Source organism: Sceloporus occidentalis, unplaced genomic scaffold, assembly GCF_023333645.1.
Source record: "Sceloporus occidentalis isolate IW3139 unplaced genomic scaffold, rSceOcc1.0.p SCAF_5, whole genome shotgun sequence".
Lineage (NCBI taxonomy): Eukaryota > Metazoa > Chordata > Lepidosauria > Squamata > Phrynosomatidae > Sceloporus > Sceloporus occidentalis.
In genome coordinates this window covers 117,236,392-117,256,954 of record NW_028316985.1, presented here as the reverse complement: position 1 = coordinate 117,256,954, position 20,563 = coordinate 117,236,392, and the positions used below count along the sequence as shown (strand labels likewise).

At 42.0% G+C, this 20,563-nt stretch overlaps 1 protein-coding gene across 1 annotated transcript in view; it reads left to right on the top strand.

Moving 5' to 3' along the window:
• LOC149312710 (tyrosine-protein kinase Tec-like) overlaps nt 1–20,563 on the top strand; it is a 79,475-nt gene that overhangs the window by 34,415 nt on the left and 24,497 nt on the right. The window contains exon 4 of the mRNA XM_089527219.1: nt 2,417–2,599. Coding sequence (XP_089383345.1) covers nt 2,417–2,599 — 183 coding nt within the window. The remainder of the gene's footprint in view (nt 1–2,416; nt 2,600–20,563) is intronic.

Sequence of the window (20,563 nt, the reverse complement as noted above, 5' to 3'; positions counted from 1 at the left end):
CAGATATGTCTGTCTGTCTGTGTCTGTCTATCTATGTGTGTGTTGAAATTGCTGAAATGGAAGGAAAAATAAAAAAGGGGAATGAAGAAGACACAGAAATATTCACGAGGCAAATATTCACGCAATTACGTGAAACAGGGAACAAGAACTTGCAAACGTACAAGGTCACGATGCGTTCAGACCCCCACTGAGCATGCGCAAGGGTGCAGATTCGAATCGTTGAATGCCCCCGGTGTGGTAATACAATTTGCACTCACTCCACTTTGCTTGAATCCACATCAAGTGACTTGCCTTAGATTCGATTCCCCGATTTGGAAAGGCAATGGAAGGGCAACCAGGTGTGATAAAATATTCACATTATAACGTGAATTCGCATCATTGGACCCACAGTCACTTCGGATCTGAGCTGCAAAAAGCTCTGTGTGATAAACACCTATATCAATTATCTCAGTTCTCCTGCTGTATTATTGGGTAGTCCCACTAAGGACATTTCAAATGGGGTTGTGACCTTTCCCTTGGAGACTTCATTCGTCCATTAGATGTCCACTTACAATATAATAATAATAATAATAAATTTTTATTTATATACCGCCCTGTGGCGAACCAATCCGGGCGGTTTACAGCATTAAAATAACATACAGCATAAAAACAATTTATTTCCCTCCCCCCTTAAAAAGTTATTAAACAACATATCTAATTTAAAACCACAATAACTAGTTAAAATAACAGTAAATTAAACAAAATAATACCAACCAATAAACCACTGCAACTTCAGTTCTAAAGAAAAGGGGGCTTTGGAGACATTACTGAGGAGGGGGAAATCCTGAGATCCTGAGGCCGGGATATTTCAGTATGGGAAGGCCTGCCTGAAGAGATCTGTCTTGACAGCCTTTTTGAAGCTGTCCAAAGATGTTAATTGACGGATCTCGTCCGGCAGGCCGTTCCAGAGCCTAGGGGCGACAACAGAGAAAGCCCTCCGGGAGGTCGCCGCAAGCCTCGATTTTTGAGGCTGCAACAAGTTCCTCCCAGAGGACCGGAGAGCGCGGGGAGGATTGTATGGGAAGAGGCGGTCTCTGAGATAGCTTGGACCCCAGCCATTTAGGGCTTTAAAGGTAATAACCAACACCTTGTACTGGGCCCGGAAACCAATAGGCAGCCAGTGGAGGGACCTCAAAACCGGAGTGATATGGTCCCTTCTGGATGTTCCTGACACAAGCCTGGCTGCCATGTTTTGAACCAGCTGTAGTTTCCGAACCAGGCACAAGGGTAGCCCCATGTAGAGCGCATTACAGAAGTCAAGGCGTGAGGTTACCAGCGCGTGCACAACTGTCTCGAGATCCCTTACTTCCAGAAAAGGGCGCAGCTGGCGTATCAGCCGAAGCTGATAACAGGCGCTCCTGACCGTCGCATTAACCTGATCTATCATCAGGAGCGACGAGTCAAGGAGCACCCCCAGACTGCGAACGCAGTCACTAGAGGAGAGTGTGACCCCGTCCAGGACTGGTGGTTGCAACCCAATTCTTGGTTTCGGGGCCGCTACCATGAGCACCTCCGTCTTGTTCGGATTCAGCTTCAATCTGTTTTTCCTCATCCAGCCCATTACCGCCCAAAGACATTCATTGAGAGAAGAGATGCCATTAGAATTCGAGGCCGACGAACGAGACATGGAGAAATAGATTTGGGTGTCATCAGCGTACTGATAGCACCCAGCACCATAACTCCGTATGATCTCACCCAGCGGCTTCATATAGATGTTAAACAACATTGGGGACAAAATAGCTCCCTGAGGGACTCCACAAAGGAGCTCCCTCTTTCTGGAGCTACTGTCCCCAAACAGCACCCTCTGGGACCTGCCTGAGAGGTAGGACCGGAACCACTGCAATGCAGTGCCTCCGATACTCCATCACCTAGGGACTGAAGGTTTCTTCTGCACCCCTCTCTCATTTTACAATTGTAGTGCTAAAGTGGCATGAGAAAAGTTTCAGATTTGTTGGTAGCACTGCAGCTAGCAATCAGCAAAAGGACAAAAAAGGATAAAAAATATTTAGGGTACAATTGGATGCAGGAACAGAAACAACTGAATGCAGAAGTGCAAACAAAGGCATTACAGTGCATGAAATCTCAAAACAGAATGCCCCAACTTTTGCCAGTACTATTGGGCAGTCTGGAGGAGTCCTAAGTATGCGGAGAAGCTTTTTTTCCTCATACCAGTGAAGTACAGCCCTTCAGGTAGAGGCAATGTGTTACCTCAGCTAAGTAAAGTATAAATCTTTCTGCTTAATGTTTAACTTTTGTAATTTCTGAGTTACTGTGTAAGGAGTGCAGTTCCACTGCATTTTGAGAAATTCACTGCCTACTACCATGATTCTATGTTGCAGAAAAATATGATATCCATGTACTATTTTGCTTTTTACAGAACTGGATCTTCAATGGCTGGGGAAAGATTGATCAAGTGGCTGAAATGAATATGAATGCTATTCTAGAAGAGACTTTGATTAAAAGATCTCAACAAAAGAAGAGGACGTCTCCTTTAAATTACAAAGAGAGGCTTTTTGTGCTTACAAAATCGATGTTAACATATTATGAAGGTCGTCCAGAGGTAAGAAACTGGGTTTAAATCATGCATTTATTTTGCCATTTCCTTGAGATAATATTTGTGAGAGGGTTGGTTGGGGGTCTTTTCATTATAACTGCCTTAGGAACATGTGGCTAGCACATAGTGAGGACATCATAGTTCTTTATATTAGTAATTTACATCTTACTTAGGATAAACTAACTCATACTGAAAATGTAGGAAAAATAGGTTTGTTCCATCTGCTTCCTTTATTGTTTTATAGTAATATATATTGACTAAATGATTGGTGTTGTTCTCTCCAACAAGTAGTAAAAAGTAAGGTAGCATTTAGTCTTTTCAAATGTTTATGTAACTCCCAACTTGCAGTGCTCCCAGGGTATTTTACAATAATAAAACCAAATGAAACGACTACAATCACAAAGTTTATAATAATATATTCTTTACAATAAGTTACAATACATTTTATAGTAAGAAAGAATTTTGTTGGAGTAAGTGATGCCTTTCTATTTATGTTTTATCATAATATGAAAAAATGTTATTCTTTTTCTTGAAATGGGAATGCATACATCCCGTCCTAAATTTTTAACTTGGAATGTCTTTGGCTATTAAGGCTTGCATAATATATGACATCTAAAGTTTTTTTAGGTGGCCATTCTTTCACTCCCTTTTAATTTTATTTTGCTATATGAGAGCTGCAGATATTGAGACTACAACTCCCAAAATCCTCCTGAAGGAATCTGGGAGTTGTAGTCCAAAATGTAAATTTACTACAGGACAGTTCCATCTTGTACTGTTCAGGGTAATTTTAGGAACCCTGGAAACAATGGTAGGGAGCTCCATCCTATACGTCTTTCTCACACCAATGTTGTTTCTGTTTTGGGGAGTTGCAGTTCCATCCTGTCTTCTGCCACATGTAGTATACAGAATGATCCTGGGTTCTTTCCCTTTCATTGATTGATAAATATTCAAATACTGTCCAATAACCCAGGTTCTGTAGGTGATTTCAGTCACTGGCATTCTGAACTAGGTCTTCTGTCTAAAATCAGGGACAACAATTGTCAGTCAAAGTGGATGATACTGTGCTTGATGGATCAATATCATGGCTTTATGTGTTCCTATACTGCAAATGGGCCCTATGAGACCTTGTCTGAAAGTCCTGTGGTGGGAATATAGAAAGCAGGAGCAGTGGAAACTGATGCTTGAGAGAGGGAGAAACTGGACAAGTTGAATCTCAAGTCTAAGAGCAGGAAAGCTGAGAGAAGCCAGCAAATGAAGGGAAGCTTTGGGTATGAGCCAGTCACTGGAGATGCCTGCTACAAAATCCTTAGAAGCAGTCAGCCTGAAAAAGCATGTTCTGGATTTTGGGATGGAAGCCCTGGGTGGTGTAACAGGCTTCGTAAGCACATAGTTATATGAAAAATTAGAACTAGTTGGTGTACAGGTCACTTTCTTAAAATAGCTAGAAAGAAAGCTTTTTAAAAAAAACATTTGTTGGCAGTGCTTATGCATTGTGAAACTGCTGTGACAGTGTATATAACTTAGAATTTATCTCACATGACTGCACTACCTGATTGTGGCAAAGTGAAGTGGTGTGGGTCAGTTGGTGACCAATTAAAATCTCATCAAAGTTCATAGGGAGTCAGCATCTCAAAGGCAACAGAGTTGAAGTCCTAAGGTCAGAAGAAAACAGAGACTAGAAATATTTCTTTCTTCACAACGTCTTCCAGAATCCCCTAGACAACATGGAAGTCCAAAAAAGACCCCAAGTAATGTTTCCTAGCTTTGGGAAGAAATAAGGTGCACTTCGTCACTTCCTTCATTCAGGTTCACAGAAAGGACGCTGTCTCTCATTGATAGGGATGGACAGATTTTAGGCTTTCACTAAATACCAGCATTTAGCATTTACATTTCTATACCGCTTATCAGTGAGCTCAGCACTCTCTAAGTGGTTTACAGTTTGTAAGCCAGTTACCTCCAACAAGATGGGTACTCATTTTATCAACTTACAAAAGGATGGAAGCTGAGTCAACCTTTGAGCCTTGGGATCGAATTCACAACCTTGTAGCTGCAGTACTGCCATTTAACCATAATGCCATCTTAGCTTCCTCTGAAACCCCTGGAGTGTAAAATAGTAGCTCCAGAGAACAGACTTAAAGTTATAGAATAGGCCTGCAGAACATACGGCCCATGGGCCGCATGCGGTCCACTAAAACATTTCAAGCGGCTCACAACAATTTGGAGGACATTGTTGGCTGTAGTCAAGGTTGCATGTTGTGCAGACCTGCTCCAAACCACAGCACCCTTGCAAAACAGACCCCAGTAGCCATTTTCTTCCCTCCCTCACTCCCTCGAGCTTCTTTCCACCCCACCCTTCAGAGTCCTGTGGGGTTTCTTTCCCATGGGGCTCTGAATGCTCTCCCACACCCTTCAGAATCCCATGGGGTTTCTACCCCATGGGGCTCTGAAGGCTCCTCTCCCCACCCTCTTCAGACTCCTGTGGGGCTTCTGCCCCATGGGGCTTTGAAGACTCCTTTACTCCCACATCCTTCAGAATCCTGTGGGTTTCTGCCCCACCCACGGGACACCTAAGGCACTGCCATCCCAGTAGCCACTGGTAATGTGAGTGTGAAGATGCGACCCATTGAGGTTAATGGGTGTGTGCCTTCTTTTTCCAACTTATGGCAACCCTATCACAGAGTTTTATTGGCAAGAGTTGTTCAGAGGGATTGGTTTTTCCTTCCTCTGAGGCTGAGAGAGTGTGGCTTACCAAAGGTCACTCAGTGGACCAAGAGGGGATTCAAACCCTGGTCTCCAATTTTTAAACTTTGACACCACTCTGGCTTTCCTGTTGGAGCTTTCGTTGTTGTTGTTGTTGTTGTTGTGTGCCTTCAAGTCGTCTCTGGTTTATGGTGACCCTCAGGCCAGGGGGTTTCGGCCAGATTTCTTCAGAGGAGGTTTGCCATTGCATTCCCCTGAGGTTGAGAGCATGTGACTTGTCCAAGGTGACCCAGTGGATTTCATGGCAGAGCAGGGAATTGAACCCTAGTTTCCAGAGTCATAATCCAAATCTCCAGTCATTATACCACTATGGCTTACCCCACAAGAAAGTAGCATAAGGTTGGAGTGAGGCAATACCTCTCTATTCATTTTCCCTCTCCCTCACTCTGAGGGCCTGGGAGTGGCATGGTGGTGGTGCCTTTGAGTCCCACCAGGCAGCAGCTACGTGGGACTGTGAAGGCTGGGGGTGCTGCTGAAGGCACCTCTACCCATCTTGTAGCACCTTTGAGACTAACTGAAAGTTCATGCATCTGAGGAAGTAGCCTCAAATCTACAAAATCTCATGCTACCAGCCTCTTTCTTTCAGTCTGCATCTACACTGTAGATCTAAATGCTTGCTCCTCAAGGTTCCTTTGCTGCCCTGCTTTCTCCCGGAAAAGAACTGGACAGCTGTAGCAGAGGAAGAATAAACTCTCACCTCTCAAGTGAAATGTAGAAAAGTGAGCTGCTAAAAACCTATCTGCAGCCCAAAGAAGTTTATCCTTTTTAAATTTTGGCCCTTACCTACTGCCACATTATGCAGGCCTGTTATAGAAGATATTTGTCTGCCCTCCTGAGCTACTGTGGCAGCCATGAAGGCAGAAGTGAGGAAGACCACCTTGTTTCTTCCCAAAACTAGGAAACATTACTTTGGGTTTTATTTATATATATCCATATTGACTGGGGGATTCTGGAATAAGTTGTGAAGAAGAAATATTTCCAGGCTCTGTTTCCTTTTGACCTTAGGACTTCAACTCTGTTGCCTTTGGGATGCTAACTCCCTATGAACTTTGATGGGATTTTAATTGGTCACCAACTGACTCACACCACTTCACTTTGCCACAATCCTGTAGTGCAGTCATGTGAGATAACTTCCAAGTTATATACCCAGCAGTTTCACAATGCATAAGCACTGATGACAAATGTTTTTAAAAGCTTTTAAAAACTGCCTCAGCACATATGCTCAGACCAGGAGTTCATTTTCAGTACTAGAACTAGTCACATAGAAATTGTTTCACATTTACTTTCTGTAAGATTTACTAGTAGATCTTGATCTAACTTTTGCCCACTCCTGCTTGGATCACCTAACCAGTTGCCAAGTCAGGTGATGGATATTTGAATAGTGCATTACTATGCTTTTGTGTTACACCCCATAGCCTGAAAGTCCTCCAGCAGACCTTGCTGCAGAAGAAAGGAACTGAAGTAAGGCTGATGGGAGTTCTGGTTCAAGACTCATAGATCCAAAACACACTGCAGAAATAATCCAGTTTCATACCGCTTTAACTGCCCTGGCTCAGTGCTAGAGAATCCTAGGAACTGTATTTTATTGTGGCACCAGAGCTCCCTGACAGAGAAGGCTAAATGTCTCACCAAACTACAGTTCCTAGAATTTCTTACCATAGAGACAGGGCAAATAAAGCAGTTTCAAACTGGATTATTTCTGCAGTGTGTTTTGGACCATAGTGCCTTAAATATTCTTTATAACATGAAAGCTATTAAGAGTTGTATATGTAACATGGGGTCCTCTAGCACCTTTATGATTAGCATGTAATATAGCTTAAGCTTTCGTGATTATAGTTGCCTTCATCAGATGTGATTAATGAAATGTGCGACAATCCACAAAAGCTTCTACTATAGTAAACATGTAGTCTTTAAAGTGGCATACGAATTTTAGGGTTAATCCAGACTGGCAATTTGTGTTTGTATGGTGCTGTGCAATTTCATGTAGCTTCTTGAAGCTTCTTGTTGGTTCCTCATCCAAAGACAATTCTGACTTCTTTTTAAAAAAAAATAAATCAAAAAAGGCAACACATTTTGGTTAATTTTTGCTTGTGACATGTAGCACCTTTGAGACTGACAGAAAGAAAGAAATTGGTAGTACTGTATAAGCTTTTGTAGATTTAAGTCTATTTCTTCAGATGGATGGCATGCTTGTGTCAAGGTCTGTGATGTTAGATGCAAGAATGCCCATTCCCCTCTTACCCTTCTCAGTTTTGCATGACTGATGTGTTGCAATCTTCCTTATAATTGGTCCTAACAAATTCCTTCCCACTAATTCTCATTTTGTAGTTTTTTTTGTTTTTGTTATAGCTTTTAGAAATTTTGTATTATTTCTATAAACTTTTTATCTTCTAAAAATCTTTCTAGAATTTTAACACCATTTTACCATTGCTAGGAGCTGTTACGGTAGCATCTCTGTTTTTGTTTGGCTTTCTCAGTGCTTCAATTCCCACAGGGCATGTCAAAGTAAATTTTAGCTATACTGCTAGAATTCTAAGGATTGTTTTGTTTTGTTAAAAGCACGCCTCTCTACAAGGGAAGATGACCTGTTTCTCTTGAAATGTATTGGGTGAGAAACAAAATGAAGTATGGGTAAGCAGCAAGTTGTACAGGCATTAAAGGTTAATACCCAGAAACCATGTCACGAGGCACTACTCCAAACCAAAATGAACCACAACAATAAGTGCATGCTTTAATTTGGCATTTTGATATACCAAGACAGGAAAGAGTGCTGCAGTTAGCTAAGAAGTAAAAAAGTTGTAGTAATTGATGGGAATTACTAGGAAGTACACCTACAGCCAGTGGTTTGGGTATGGTGGTTTGAGTATTGAACTATGACTTTGGAAAGCAGGATTCAGTTCCTCACATGGCCATGGAAATCCACAGGGTGACTAGGTGAGTCCTTGTGGCCTCAAAAACACATTTTCCTGATTTTGAAAGACAATGCTGATTATTGAGGAATGGCGTGGGTACTAGTTGTCTAGGAATTTTGTGTTAACAGTGAAATATTGGTGTTTAGTAGGTGCTGCTGCAGCACATCAATTTCAAAGCTTGTTTGTCAAAATATTTGCATCCTGCTTTTGGACTGAAGGAAAGTCAAAATGGTAGTCAGCATGGTTAGTTCTTTGAAATAACTCCTGTATGATACAAAGAACATTATCCAATAAAAACTGGCCTAGAAGCTTTGATTTGCTACAAGAGCATCTTCACAGCAAGCCTAGCTTTAAAAAAATAAGAATTGCTCATATTCATTCCAGGGTGAGTCAACTGCTTGGTATTTTACCACCAGAAGCCTCCTGACTGTTTTGCAAATTGTTATCAGTTCATTTGTTTTATCCTTCTCACAATCTGCTCTTATCTCCTTCTGTTAAATGTGTACTGGTTGGCCTGTGAAAGAAACATTGAAGATAATTACTGCATGGACAAAAATAAGGAGAAGCAGGTGGAAGGGAAATTAGAATGCTCTTGTCTGAATGCCTTCCCTTGACTTAGGATGTATGAGTTAGTTATGGCCACACGGTAGTGAAGAAAGGCAATGTTCATAGTGTTCAGCTGCCCTCTGTTGCTTCAAGTGCTTGGGTTGAGTGTCGTCATTGAAAACAAATGCTGATGCAGAGCTAGGAAGCTGTGTTTCAGATAAGGCACTGGTTATTGTGTAGAAGAGGAGGAGACTACACATTCAGCTGTAAAGACTATTGCTGTTTTTCTCAGAACAAAGGAAGCAAGAAAATTCTCTCTGGCCTATTGGGACCTGTGGAAGGGAGTGAACACAATTCTCATTTAAAGTATTACTGTTTTTTTTCTTTTATAAGTTTGTAACTTCCTGTCTATAAATCATTTGACCATAGTTACTTAGGGGCTTGACAGACGGGCAGCTTAATGCCGTCTCTTTGAGCCCCGGGAGCAGGCCGCGGCAACCACACAGCACGGCCTGCGCACGGAGCAAAAAGAAGCCCTGAAATGACTGTTTGGCGATGCTTCCATTGGTAAATATGGCCTCTCAGTCCATGTCCTTCACAAGTTGTGAGGAATGTGAGGTGAAAATCCTTGCTGTGCCTTGGTGAGGGGCACAATATGTAAACTTGTTCCCATTCTAGGGCCTTCACACCTCAGGTTTGGAAAATTCAGGAGATTTTGAATGAAAGGGCTTTGAAGGCGCATGTGCCTCCCTCAACAACTGTTTCTGTGCCCCTGCCCTCTCCAGTCCCAAGAAGGCCTTCAGTGACAGAATTGCCTCATCACAATTACACCACTTTCCCTGGCTTTTCGAAACCGAGTCATGAGGCCCCTTCCTCAGCCAAAAGTTAGTGTAGGCTTGAACCCAAGGCCCATGAATCCAAGGACACTCCCACAAAAAAGTGGAAGTCCTTGACAGTCAAAACCGACACTGTCTCTCACTCAACCTCTAAGCCCTCCAAGAAATCTGGAGACAAGGAGGATAGAAAGAAGAAACACAACATTCTTCTTTGCACTCCCACCAAGTGGGTCACTAGATCTGAGGCTTAACTGTCTGACAAACCTAACTCTCCTACCCTGTCTCTACAGGTGGTACTCAGAGCGGTTCGGTTTTGGAAGGCGAACTTGTGGACTCCCTGGTGAGACAGCTTCATTGGTCTCCTTCGCCGCCTTCTGCCCACTCCCCACACTTGTCTGGTGGAGTTCCCTTGCCTCACATAAGAGTGAGTGACCGTCTGTCTGTCTGCTTCCCTAGCTTACCAGCAGGAATACCGGTCTGTGTGCAAAAGGTGCTGTCAGGTTCGGTGGCTCTTTGACGCCATGCCTGGCTTAGAGCTTCAGATCTCTTTCTTCAGGCCCGAACTGACATACCTTTTGATGATTCCAGCATTTTCAACAAGGAAATGGATGAGAAGCTGGACTTCAAACATAAAATGAAGACTACGGGACAGAAATATGGCACGTCCTCTTCCTTGCCATGCATCACTCCATGTCGTTGATCGGGCTGGCAACATCCATCCTATGCACAAATGGTCCCAGCCCATTGGAACCAAGGAGACAATGATTTCCTTCTCAATCTTCCTCATCCTCAATACTGACCATCCTTTAAGAGGAAAGACAACCAAGGTAAAAAGTGCCAGTGACTTTCTCCTTGTGTGTGCTTCCTCTGTATGCCTCTCTTTGGACATAGACTAGCCTGTTATGTCACCAAATGGGCCTCCATAACATCAGACTCCAGGGTGCTTAATATCATCAACAAGGGCTATGTCCTCAAATTCGAAGAAATTCCCCCTACAGGAATCTTATGGGTTACACCCTCCTCTGACATTCTACTCGACAAAGTTCACACACATCTTTCTAAGGATGCTATCGAACCGATTCCAGTTGCTTGCTTCCAAGTAGGGATCCAAAATTGCCACAGAAGATTCCTGGCATTTACAGTGGGGCAACATCCTTACCAGTTTTGCCCTTCAGCCTCTCTACAGCTCCCAAAGTGTTCACAAAATGCATGGCCATCCTAGCTGCCTTCCTTCATCAGCATTGTATAACCATCCATATCTGGATGTTTGGTTCTTTACAGCTCCTTCCAGGCAGACTCTGGTTTAAGACATTGAATTCACTTTCCCTTCAAAAGACCCACAATCCCAAGATCAGTGGTGAGGACACCAGACTGGTGGCTGGACCCCTCCAATGTGTATGTGGGGATGCCCTTCCTTCCTCTGCAACCACAGCTCACCCTCACAACCAATGCCTTGATGGAGGGTTGAGGAGCTCACTTGGAGCATCTTACAAAGAAAAGTAGTCTTCAGAAGAAAAACCTTTCCACATCAACACTTTTGAGATGATAGCAGTGGAAAAAGCTCTGAGATTCTCCTATTCCTTCCTTGGACACCGAACTGTGCTCCTGCTCAATGACAACAACACCATCATGTTCTACCTCAACAAAAAAGATGGTATGAGTTCCCAGACATTATTCAACCTCAACCTTTGCAACTGGGAATGGTGCATTGCAAGGAACATTGTATTGCACACAGTCCAACTACTGGGCAAGGAGAACAAACTGGCAGACCAGCTCAGGTGGTCCTCAGATTCATATTACAAATGGATGCTCCATCCCAACATGGCATAGAAGCTGTTCCGATGTTGGGGCTCACTGCTGGTCCATCTCTTCGCAAGCCACCTGAATCGTCAGTGCCCAGAGTTTTGCTCAAGGAGCAGAGCTTCAGGCTCGCGAGGCAATGCCTTCCTGTTCGAGTGGACAGGAAAACTGTTGTATGCCTTCTCTCCATTCCCATCCATCACCAGAGTCATGGGGAAGATGAGACAGGACAGATCAGATGCCATCCTGATCACCCTGTGGTGGTTGAGATAGCCGTGGTTCGCTTCTCTCCTCCAGCTGGCTCACAAAGAGTATCTCCATGTACCCTTGCAACCTTTTCACTATACACAGAGGACGAATTCGACATCCAGACCTGGAGATGCTTCACCTTGTCGGTTGGTGGATTTGACCATGACTTCTTTGCCCAATTCCATACAAACTATCATACAGGCAGCTCACAAGCCATCAACACAGAAATCCTACCATCTCAAATGGACCAGATTTCTGGCGTTCCTAGCCGACAAGGACCTGTCATCTTCTTGGGTTCAAGTTCTGCAGCTTTTGGACTTTCTGATATCTCTAGCAGAAGCTGGTCTCTCCATTTCTTCTTTGAAGTGTTATTTGGCAGCCATTTGTGCCCACTACCAGTTTGACGGTCATCCATCCTTTTTTCAAGCCCCACTAATAAAAAAATTCTTCCTTCTTCAGTACAGATGCTGTCTTGGAGTCTTGAATTGGCCCTCATGCAACATTCCAAACAGTCCTTCAAACCAATGGCTACAGCCAATCTCAGCCATCTTACTTGGAAGACTGCCTTCCTGGTTGCCATCACCTCAGCTAGGCACGCTGGTAAACTTTGTGCAATCCATGTGGACCAGCCTTACCTTTGTTTCCACAAAGACAAAGTTGTTCTCCATCTGGACATCACCTTCCTTCCTAAGGTGGTATCTTTGTTCCATCTGAGCAAGGACATTGTTTTACTTACATTGGCTCAAAATTCAATTACGTACTGGTACCGAGCGCTTTTTGCATTTGCTCAATGTTTGAAGAGCACTTGCATCCCATTTTGACCAGACTTTGGATTTGAGATTATCTGAGAGGCTGTGTGCTGCTTGGATTACCAGTCACTCCTCAACATTTCTTGAAATGGGTGACTACTACCATTCATTTAGCCTAAGAACACTCCTCCCACTTGAATTTGAACACACTCTACCAGGGTGGTAGTAGCATCCTCTGCTTTTCTCAGTGGAATGCCCCAAGAGGATGTCTGCAAAGCTGCAATCTGGTCCCACCCATTGATTTTCATCTATCACTACAGGCTGGTTACCAGGGCAAGGAATGATGCAGCTTTTGGGAGGGCAGTGCTGCTTTCTGGTTTGTACTGAGGGTTGTTTATTGCATGCTTCTTACTTGTTGTTTAATAAAACATGTTTTGGTTTACTACACATGGTGCTTGGTGTCACAACATTCCCTTCTCCTGTGACTACAGCTTGCTAGTCTAATTCATTTGTGTAATTCAGAGACCATGACGAAGAAGGACAGGTTCTTTACCTGTAACTAGTTCTTCAAGTGGTCATCTGTGAATTCACACAAACCTGCCCATCCTCCCCTCAGGTTGTGTTCCCTCATTATGCTGTTATGTCCATTGGAGCTGAAGGAAAAGAGTGGTGACACAAATCCATTGTACATATGGCAACACAGGCCTAATTTATAATTGTTTTGAATCTCCAGAGCTGAAACAAATTATGTGGTATGTACTCCTTGTCATCTTCTAGTATTTTCAAAACAGTGTGCATTCCTTGCCGCAACAGTACGCAAGCTGTATTTATCTACTTCTTTTAGATTCTACAGCCCTTTAATAGTATTGTAAAAATACTTAAAGATACTCTTCTTTTTTTAGCTATGCTTGTGTGAGTGTGGAGGAGGGGTTGTCTGCATGCCTGACTTATTGAACTACATGTATATGTAGTCTATCTATGGTCTGTGGACTTCCTCCTGTTTGGAATATGGCTGTATACGAACACCTGTTTGTCTGCCTGGTGTGTGACAGAAAAAAATGGACTGACACAATTCCTGCTTACATTGTACATACGGAATAATCACTTGTCCATAGGTTCTACTTGTCTACCTTTTCCCACCATTAGGAAATTTACTTTCTTCTCTACCAGTTGCTACTGGTGTAGTGGAGTACAACAAGCAATCCTCTGCATATTTACTTGGAAGTAATTTCCACTGAGTTGATGTGAACTGAAAAGTCTCCATTTCAAGTCTGCCTTCAGAAATGAACTCATTCAGTGGCCCTAAGAATGCCATCCATCTGCAATGTGAGCATAATAACTATGACATCTTCCTCAAGGACACATGGCTTATCAGTTTTGGTCCAAACCAAAGTCTCCTTCTTTTTTAAGTCTTTAAACAGTGGCTGGATGGTCATCTATAGGGAGTATTTTGATTGTATATTTTGGCATGTCTGGGGTTTGGACTGGATAGCGCTTGTGGTATCTTCCAACTCTATGATTCTATGAAGAACATTGGGACTACACTGCAGCAGTGGGTGAGACCACAACCCAAAGTGACTGAAATGACAGACAGCTCTCTCTCACACCCACCATGACTGACACACACACACACACAAATATAATATACACCATGACATGTATATGTACAAATATGTATGTGCCCTCAGAGGAGCAGTGAGTTGGAGAGGTGATTTTGAGTCTAGGTCCTTCTCCTCAGATTTCTGTTGTTGTTGTTGTTCAGTATGATTTTCATCACATACAACAATTTAAAAGGTAAAAACAACCACAAGTTACCCAGCCCATTCATTCCTTCTTGATCTGTCAGTTCCATTAACATCACATTCTCTTTCTTACTTAACACATAAAAATGACTTCCTAAATCTCTCCTCTTTACCTATACCTTTATCTTTTCCTCTTCTTTCTTTCCATCTTCCTTATTTCCCTATCTTTACTTTCCGTTATTTACTTGTAGACTTCTCTCTCTTTTCTTTTCAGAACTTTTTCTTCCTATTTCCTTCTCTCTTTTAACTGGCTAATATTCCTTTCAGTAGTTCTATCACTCCCATTCATTCTTTCTTAAATGTCTCTAAATGACTTATTTCTAACCAGATTTGTTAATCTATCCATCTCTAAATAATCCAATACTTTCCATATCCATTCTGTTGTTATCTGATCTCCTCAAAGATAATGTACAGAAATGCATTTGCTATTCTCAGTCATCATCATCATTATTTAAAAAAAAAAAGCTCCTTTATAGTCCTCCTTTCATTGCTCTGTAAACCTTCCTGGCATTGTAGTACTAAATACATTATCTGGAAAGCAAATTCATTACAATCAGTGTGATTCACTTTCAGATAATTCTATTAAGGGGTGATTTTATGCAGATTTATAAACAAAGCATCTGCAGAAATAATTTCTACATGAGAGTGTATTTTAATTGTAATTACAGTTGGCCTTCCACATTTGTGGCTTTGAATTTTGCAGATTTGATTATTCATAGATTTGATTAATATGATTTCTCTAGGTCCCCCAGCACAACTCTGTCAGAAGTTGTACATAGAGTCTCGCTGGAGAACACTTTTGTAGACATGTGTAGGTCCTCCAACACAATTCTATGGTCAACCACTGGTGAACCTTTAGCATAGAGTTATGCTGGAGGACCTAGAGATTCCTAGAGATGTATTTTCTCAGGTTAAAAAAAAGAAATAGCATTTTTTTTGCATTTTTTCCATTTTTACAAGGGGTTTGCACCCTTAAACCTACTGTACTGGTCATTACCCTGATTTTCTACAATTTTTATACCTTTGGCACCCCCATTTCAAACATGGTGAATGAGACCTCAAGAATTTTCTGCTGAGGATGGCCAGGTGAGGAACATTCTAACCCTGAGATAACAGAGCCAAAACCTGAAACCTGGGGATGACCATTTGTGATATCAAAGGAGACTATTCCTGATGATATTACAAGTAACAACCTCTGGTGATAAAACTGAGCATGTGATTTTGAGCATTGGCATTGGCCACAGTTGCACAGAGTATTCAGTTCAATAAAAAAATACTAGGTCTAAATGACAAGAAAAATATACAGTCACACATTTCAAAGTAACATTCTCACCCTAAGATTCTTTCCCTTGCCATGAGAACTGGAGAAAAGGAGCCAGGTCCTGAGCCATAGGGCTATGCCCTGAGATCTGGGAACCCTGCTCCTCTCTGATTAGTTGTGATGCTGGTGGAGAGGACATTCTTACTACACATTTCACACACACACCACCGAAAAGATCAGTGAATCTAAAAACCGGGCGGCACCCTTACTCTTTTTCCTTTGGTTATCCTCTCATGCCTTACCTAAGTTTGTGTAAACAGGCAAACAGAGGTAATCAGAGTACTCTTAAGCAGGATAGCATCTCAGCTGCTGTCTTTTTAAATATCTTTTTTAAAAATTATTTTTATTGATTTTCAAATCTTTATAAAAAAGTCAAATATTACAGTGCAATTAAGGAAGTGATAAAAGGAAAAGGGAATACAGTATATAGGAACATATAAAACAGTAACCACAGGATGTGATATTGCTCAATGGTCATAGGTCTACAGGGTTTCACAAATGCGACCCATCGAATGTGTTAAGTTGTAAAGTGTCTTTCCAGAAGTTGTTGTAAGAGTCCAGAGGTTGGAGGTGATGTGCATGTTATAAAATAAGGTGTATTTGAGTATGTTGTATACTCTGTAGCCCTCTTTCCTTATACATCATTGATTTTCAGATTGGAGCTCCTTGCTCTGAAAACCATGAAATCACACAAATCTTTTTTACTGTCACTGTGTGTTGAATTGAGGGGTGGAGTGAGGTGATAATTAAGCTGGAATTTCTACCCAGTTCTATTGGAGTGATAGGGAGGACCTAGACTTCCCATTTTCACACTTTTACGAGTATCTGGAAAAGTTCCTTTTTGGACTGTAGTTTCTACCATTCCCTGGCCAGAAGAGCCAGTGGCTATGATGCCTGGGGAATGTTGGGGGGATGTCGTTCAAAAAAGGAACTTTTCAGTATTCTCAAAGACCTTTATTTCTCCAATATTGCACTTAGTATGATCCAGATGTACTTTTACAAGTGTTCCCAAGCCATTTCCCGTCATACATATGCCCACTAGGGTTGGATTCACTACGGTACCCTATATGAATTTTCACTACAGAATTGGCACCTTTCCATGATGCAGCTGACTCTGTGGGAAAGGTCTGTACAAACAGCACTGATTCATGTGTGCAATAATCACACTCAAAGGAAACTGCAACTTTTATAACTTTGAAGGCCAAATTGGAATCATGTTATTAGCTGGGGAATTAATCTTGTTAGCATATCACATTAAGTAAATTCTTGCATCCCACTTGGTACCTTGAAGTGGTGTTTTTTTATCTATGGAACATCTCAGATCTTTTAGCAGTTGCTGCATGTTATGTTTATTCTATGCCAATCTTGAAAGGATTGAGCTTTTGAGTGTCAACTTTAGATATAGATTTTTATGTCTGTATTTACATAAGTCACCCTGAAAACAGTATGCTATGAGGCAAAATTCACTGAATGAATGAATAAACAAAATTGTGAGAATTTTGTGGGTGGTATGGCACAAGTTGCAGACATGTTGTATGTACTACATTTCTTTCAGTTTCTCAGTATAACAACCTGAGGCTCATTTGGCATTTATCAAGCATTCCTAAAATACCAGCTTCCCTGAAAGGTACTTCATCCATGCTGCAAGTTTTCTCTTTTAGTATAAGTACAGCAGCCTTGGGGCACATATTTGTGTAGGGTGCTTTCTAGGGAGTTTATCAGACAAGGGGAATTGGAAGTATAATCCGATGGCAATCTGAACACAATCATGGGGTTTAACGTTATTGCATGATAGACTGCCACACGCAAATTTGGACAATGGCATGCTATTTTCGGGCAATGGGGAGCCAGTTCAAATGCAATGCGTAATCACATAATTGTGTGAAACTAGCGACTTTAAGTGAATGTGTTCTGGCCCCACTTTCTTTTCATTCAAATTTAAGAGAAATTCTTCCTGTTTGATAAACTCTTTCTAGGATGCACTTGCAGTTCACCTGAGGTAACAGCAAATCCTCAAAATTGATGTCCAGATCAAACAGAAATATGTCTTAGTTACAAAACACCTCAGAACTCAGATAACATGCCAAGCATTGCTCTTCTAGCTCCTTAACTCTGTGCCCCCTTTTGATGACCCAAAACACACCCCATTCAACCCTACCTCTGCTAATTACTTTATTCAAAAATAACAATGGTCTCCAATTCAAACTGTTTGTAAATTTAAGGGGGGAATTGGAGAAAATGTTAGTTTTCAGCACTGGGTGAGGTTAGGAGGACAAGTAGACAAAGCAACTTGAAAAAAGAGGGATTAATTTTTTTTAAAATACTATTGATGATAGAACCGTGCAAAGCTTTGAAATGTTATTTTCATGGACTGGAGGTCTCAGAATCCTCTGGTCAGCATGGACATTGGCCATGCTGGCTAGGGTTTCTGGACATCATAATGCCAAAAAGGTAAAGTTTGCAAGCTTTGAGATGGTGTTCATTAAGAGAAATGTACCTTCACTTCCATGTCTGTGTGCATGTGATCTGTCTGAGTGGCAATGGTGGAAGAATGGGTCCATTTGAGTGAATAAAGTCTTTTAAGAAAGAAAGAAGTATAGAATAGGAATAAACTTGACTAGTCCTCTGATTGCTGTTAAGCCAGCCCTTTCCATTCTCCTCTGTACCTTGATTATCTTAGTGTTTGCACAATTCTAGTTTTTGTATTTTATTTTAAGAACTACAGACTTTTTCATGCATATTTTTAGCTTTATCTATATTCTTACATCCTGACATTCTTCCTGATTCTGGGCTGTAATGCATGAACATACAGTATATAGAATCATAGTGTTGGAAGACACCACAAGGGCCATCCAGTCCAACCTCTGCCATGCTATATTCACAATCAAAGCATCCCCGACAGATGGCCATCCAGCCTCTGTTGAAATACCTCCAAAGAAGGAGATTCCACTACATTCTGAGGGAGTTCGTTCCACTGTTGAACAGCCCTTACTGTCAGGAAGTTCCTCCTAATGTTGAGGTGGAATCTCTTCTCCTGTAGCTTGCATCCACTGTCCTGGGTCCTGTTCTCTGGAGCATCAGAAAACAAGCTTGCTTCATCCTTAATATGACATCCCTTCAAATACTTAAACAGGGCTATCTGTCACTTCCTAACCTTCTCTTCTCCAGGCTAAACTTACCCAGCTCCCTAAGTTTCTCCTCATAAGGCATGGTTTTCAGGCCCCTCACAATTTTGATTGCCCTTCCTTGGCTTCAGTCCAGATTCCTTCTGGTTCCCTCTTCTTCAGCTTTGTATTGCAAATCAGTTATTTATATGGTCTCTAAATTTTATAGCAACCTTTAAACAACCTGTTCTTCAGATTGTATTTGGGATGGTGATGGGCTTAGTGAAAATTTTGAGCTTTACTTTATTCATTCATTCATTCATTCATTCATTCATTCCTATTATATGTATTGTGCAGCTCTGAACTTCTTCTGCCTCTTCTTCAGCAGCTGAATATCCTCTTGGTTTGAGCCTAGTTGTATCATTGGACGCAGTACTACTTCTGCTTGCCCTATGCTCTTCCTCAATAGCTGGTTGAGTGCCCCTGGCTGTGACTTGGAATCTCATCTTCTGTCTCTTATTTTACTTTGGATTATATCACCATCAAGTTTTTATGGTTCAGAAAGCATTAAGAAGCAATTTACTGGTTATTACTTCAGCATAGTATAATCAGCCCTCTGTATCTGTGGGGATTCTGTTCTGGATCTCCCTGTAAATAACAAAAAATTCAGGACCTCAAGTCCCGTTGTCCCCAGTGGCAGCATGCAACCATGCTGGTCTGGCTGTGTACATTCATTGTCATTGGGGTGAATGAGGCAGACACTGCATATGGCAAGAGCTACTGTACTAACAAGGCTTAGCTATGGTGCCAGTGCCTTTGATCCTCCACCAGTGTAAACCCCTGCCCCACACTGCTGCTGCCCTGTAGCTGTTTTGCATATTTATTCTGGCTTCCCAGGCCCAGCAAAAGCCACTCTGGAGCGGGAGACTCTACCAGCAGTAATACTACCAGAAGTATAGCCTCTTGCACACAATCCCATCCACTACAGAAAGGCAGTGCTGTAGCAGAGTTCAAATGGTTTATTTAAAGAGGACATTACTTTATAGCGTTATTAATTTATTTAATTTATATCTCACCTTTCTCACAATATAGGGACCTAATGTAGCTTATAACATAATTTTTAAAAGATACAAGAACAACAAAAAATGACAAAAAGTTATTGTATTTAAATCCCAATCATTTAAAAAAGATAAAATAATTGAAAAACCTAACAATATAGTTAAATATTTATGGCTTCTCAGTTCTCATTATATACACTAGATGTTTTAAATAGATGGTATTAAAAGAAATTAGAATTTTCACAAAATGATACAGGGGCTAAACAGACCAGTGTTATATGCCGGCATGATGGCAGCATGGGGCTGTGGCATATACACACCAGCTGTCCCCATGCTGGTGTCACACCGCATTGCACCACATGCCCAACTGGATGGCGGGGGCATCACGGCACTCTGTTGGCGCTGTGTTTAGACAAAGAAGTGGTGAAAAGCTGCTGCCGCTGCAGCAAATACACCTATTTTCTGGTGCTAAAAGGAGCTGCATTTTGCCGTTCTTTTTAGTGGTGGCAAAGTGCCTGATCGGGGCCGCGGCATACGGTTACTGCAGCTCCAATCCGGTACTGGAAGGGGCAGTAGGACGCCACTCCAAAGGGCGGTCTGTCGAGCCACACAATCACATGCTATTACATTCCCCCCATCAACCCCTATGTAAGTGGGGAGCATTATTACATGCCTTGATGCAGAGCACAGGTGGTACAGTGCGCCCTTCTCTTATGCGGGGATCCGTTCTGGACCTCCCCGTGTAGGGGAAAAAATGAGTAAACTCAAGCCCCATTAGATGTAATGGGGTGCGTGCCCACGGCATGCGCCCCATTATTTCTTCCTGGTGTGCC